The sequence below is a fragment of the Podarcis tiliguerta genome, assembly GCF_965153285.1.
Source record: "Podarcis tiliguerta genome assembly, chromosome: 8".
Classification (NCBI taxonomy): Eukaryota; Metazoa; Chordata; class Lepidosauria; order Squamata; family Lacertidae; genus Podarcis; species Podarcis tiliguerta.
The window spans coordinates 14099171-14103717 of NC_139541.1; the positions used below are offsets into that span (position 1 = coordinate 14099171).

The window sequence follows — 4547 nt, forward strand, 5'->3', positions numbered from 1 at the left end:
TAATAATAATAATAATACTGCATGGTATAAGGCAGGAGTGACGAACATCAGGCCTGAGGGCCAAATGTGCCCCCTGTCAAGTCTCTCTATCTGGCCCTTGAGACTCCATCCAGTTCCCCACTCCTAGAATAAGGGGAGGCTGTAAGGCAGCAGAACAAGCTGTTACACAGGCTTTATAAAAATGTAGGAAATAAAATAAAAATAGCCCTTTTTATTGTTCTTTTTGCATTTTGAATGGCTTTCTTGTCAAAACATTGGGTTACATTGGGTTATTTGTTAAACAAAAGAACTATTTATAAATTGTGTGTGTGTGTGAGAGAGAGAGAGAGAGAGAGAGAGAGAGAGAGAGAGAAATGACTATACTATAACCCAATGTGGCAAAAAATAAAGGAACTCTCAGCATATCAAGATTTTTGTTAGACAAAATATGCAGGCACTTACCTATGGCCAAAATGCCCCCTTTCCTCTCATTTGCATCTGAACTAGAGACAAGCTCAAAGATATGATGATTCAGCTGGTCATAAAAACGGGTAGATTCCTCTTGGCTCATCTGTGCAGGTGAAATCAAACAAAAACGTTTGAAAAGCAGTTCTTGGCCATGAATAAGTAAAGGCTTTTTCAGTCTCCATAAATTGTGCGGGGGAACGGGGGAGGCAGAAATGAATAAAAAGTGTTAAGAACACATGACTGATCCAAATTCAAAGAAATCTCTTAGGCTTTCTCGTTTGTGGAAAGGTGTTGGATGTTGGAGAGGAACCAAAGTTGGGTATTGAAGCATGTGCTTTGCATGCAGAAGGTTCCAGGTCCAACCCCAGGCTCTCCAATTAAAAGGGTTCAGGTATGGACAGAATGGCCTGGTGGAGGACAGTTGCCTATGAAATTTGAAAATGTTTTTAAATACCCTGTGGGTCAAATTATTATTTAAACAGCACCCCTTTACATGAAGTACACGTCAAACAAAATCCAAAGAAAGGTATCTGCCCCCAGGGAGATTACAATCTAAGTCTGGCAGCAAGGACATGCTTCCACTCCCAGGAAAAACATATATGGAGCTCTGCCCAGCTCTCCTCCCATCTCACTCACCTCACGCAGCTCCATGGTGACATAATGCTGCAAATCTTTGGCAGCTTTTGCCCTGGCCTCTTCGTTCCGGCTCTTGAGGCCACCAGCAAACTGCTGAAGGATAATGACCGTCCCCGACATGGTGGCGGCAAATCAGAGCGAGGAGCATCAAGTCCTCTGGGCCCTTAAGGAGACAGAAAGGCAGAAAGAGACCATTATGAACTGGTGAAAAAAGAGAAGGCTGCAGGTCACTTCATCCCAAGCCTCTGTCATGGGGGTTATGTTTCCAGTTTACTTTGGAGATTCTACGAAAATGGGACAGTTTCAAAAGAGAGGCATACATCATTCATCTCTATTGTCTTTTTAGCACGTATGGAAGCTTTTCCATTTTCAACAAGCTGTTGCAATATTTATTTAATTTCTACAGCGCTTTATATTTTAAAGAAAAATCTCAAAGCTGTTTACAGCATATTAAATCAATAAAACATAAATAAAACAGTAGAATTCTTTATCCCACTGTTGGATAGTTCATAAGTAGTTCATGCACTGGTTGCTTCAAGACTGGATTACTGCAATGAGCGCTATGTGGGGCTTCCCCAACGCTTGATCTGGAAGCTGCAGTTAGTGCAGAATTCTGCAGGACGATTGCTGATGGGAGTGAGGCTTTGTCAGCATATACCGCTACCATTTCAAAAACCGAGGTGCAAAGGGCAGCCTGCAATTTCAATGGACTAAATTGGAGGGGGGGGGGGGACTCAGCGAAAGCCGTTCGACTTCCAAGGCATGTCCAAAAACAGAAGAATTTACTTCCAGGTTTTTGGCATTCCAAAAACGAAATGTTCAGCTTCCGAGACACTTGAAAACTGAGGTACCACTGTGTGTGCGTGCGCGATATATATATGTGTGTGTGTGCTTATATATACGTGAGTGTAGTGTGTATATATATATATATATATATATATATATACATATATATATATTCTAAATAGCAATGACTAAATAATAATGATAATACCAATGACAAGCAATAAAGCCAGTGCCATCCTTGACAGGAAGCCTAATCGAAGAGATGCAACCCTTGCAAGACCAAGTCCGTCATGTTACAGGTCTCTGATCTGATGCAAGCCACTTGGATTAATGGGCACAACTAAGTTAGGCTCATTATTTGTTGTTGGGTTGTTTATTTAAGCCCCGCCTTTTTCCCTAACAGGGACTCCAGACTGTCTTATGAATAAAGAACAGCTGAAATCAAAGCTACAATGGGACTACTCTGAGTAGGACTAGCATTGAATTGGATACCACCTAGAAAAATATCTCTCTCTCTCTCTCTATATATATATATATATGTATGTACAGTGGCACCTCAGGTTACATACGCTTCAGGTTACAGACTCCGCTAACCCAGAAATAGTACCTCCGGTTAAGAACTTTGCTTCAGGATGAGAACAGAAATTGTGCTCCGGCAGCACGGCGGCAGCAGAAGGCCCCATTAGCTAAAGTGGTGTTTCAGGTTAAGAACAGTTTCAGGTTAAGAACGGACCTCCGGAACGAATTAAGTACTTAACCCGAGGTACCACTATGTGTGTGTACATATACATACAAATGCATATATACATATATACATACATGTGTATACATACATACACACACGTGTGTGTATATACTGTACACACACACACACACACACACATATATATATATATATATACACACACACACAGTGGTACCTGAGGTACCACTGTATGTGTGTGTACATATACATGCACACACATATATACTTATATACATACATGTGTGTACATACACACACGTGTGTGTGTATACTGTATATATATATGTATGTATGTATGTAAATTTGCATATGGATGTATATGGATACTACCTCTTAAGAACCTATACATATGTGTGTTTACACACACACACACACACACACACAAGCTGTTACGTTAAAACGTATTATTTATAAGGAAAAAGGCAATAAACCGTAATTGGGATTCAGAGAAACTGCAGAACGTAACTGAGATGCAGACGGCCCTACCTGGGAGTAAGCTCCACAGGCGAAGTTTACTCACGTGTAGACACAAATCCTGAGGTAAAAATTAAAATGCAAACCCCGAGGTAATTCCTCCAACCCCTTTGCCTCCCTCACCCCCCGAGTGTCACCTTTTCCTTTCCTTCCTCTTCTCCTCTCACCGCCTCCTCGGCCTCATTCTCTCCTTCGCGGCCCGGCAGAGCGTTCGCCTTCTTTCCCCGCTTCTGCGCCCGCCCTCAGTGTCAGCACCGCCCCTTAACCGGCTGAGCTAACCAACCAGAAGCCTCCAAGCTGTTGACGGATAGGGGCCCTGCTAGTAGAAATAGAGAAGAGGCGGGAGTGACAGGGTGTTGTCCCCGCCCCCTTTAAAAAATAAATAAAAAGAAAGCCACCTTCCTCTTTTCCCCGCCCTCTCAGGGAGGTACGGAGAAACCGTCTAATCAGAAGAGAAAAATTGGGAGATTGACACTCGCAGGGACCAGTAGGACGCTAAGCAAGAGGGAAGGTGAGAAAATGCGCAGTCGCTTCCGCCCAGGAGTCGCAAGTGCGCGTGCGCCAGGCTTATCATGAACCATAGAGAGTTCAAGGCTTCAGCCATCTGGAGGCTCTATGGTTGTGGGCGTGGGGGGTGGGAAGCGGCTCTCTGTTTTGCCTTTACGGAGCCGAAGACTCTCTGACCTTCCCTACCATAATTTCAAGACTTAATTTGATGGACCCCGCTGCACAGGAAATTTAAAATTTCCTAGCTAATATTGAAAAATTAAATTTTAATGGTTGAGTTATTTTTGTCCTATGGTAGGCTTCATTTATATATTGCTTTAATCAAAAATTTCCAATGCAGTGAATATATAATCAAAGTGCAATACAGTACATAAATCAGTCAAAATTCAGTCAGCAATACAAGATCGGACATTTTCCTATCTCTCAATAATATAGGATAGGATTATTACTAGGTGCATTGCACCGGGGAGGGTTGCAAAAAGCTTCCATTCTACTTTGCAATATATGTGTATTTTCATCTATCTCGAGACACACACAAACACACACACACGCACATATATATATATATATACACACACACACACATACAGTACATATATATAAACATACATAAACACATATATGTATATACATATACACACACATATATATATATACACACACATATATATATGTACACACACATATATATACATATATACACACATATACATATATATATATATATATATATATACACACACACACATATATACACACACACACACACATATATATATGTATACATATATATATACATATATATATACACACACACACATACACATATATACACGCGCGCGCAGATAGATGCACAAACACACGCACTCAAAATACTCCCCCCAAGTGAACCCGGAAATTTAACCTCCGAAGATGCAGTCACCTCTACTTCATTACGTCTGTGGTTCGTTTT

The 4547-nt window shown here is 41.3% G+C and overlaps 1 protein-coding gene across 5 annotated transcripts in view; it reads right to left on the reverse strand.

The window, feature by feature from the left end:
* Positions 1 to 3360, reverse strand: part of MTOR (mechanistic target of rapamycin kinase) — a 106689-nt gene extending 103329 nt beyond the window's left edge. For all 5 annotated transcript variants that reach the window (XR_014514429.1, XM_083453558.1, XM_083453556.1 and 2 more), the window contains exons 1-3: positions 3226 to 3360; positions 1084 to 1246; positions 442 to 550 (exon numbers count right to left, since the gene is read on the reverse strand). Coding sequence is in view for 4 of the 5 variants with exons in the window: in XM_083453558.1 (XP_083309684.1) it covers positions 442 to 550; positions 1084 to 1203 (229 nt within the window). In the remaining variant the exon portion in view is untranslated. The remainder of the gene's footprint in view (positions 1 to 441; positions 551 to 1083; positions 1247 to 3225) is intronic.
* Between the last annotated feature and the right edge of the window lie 1187 nt (positions 3361 to 4547).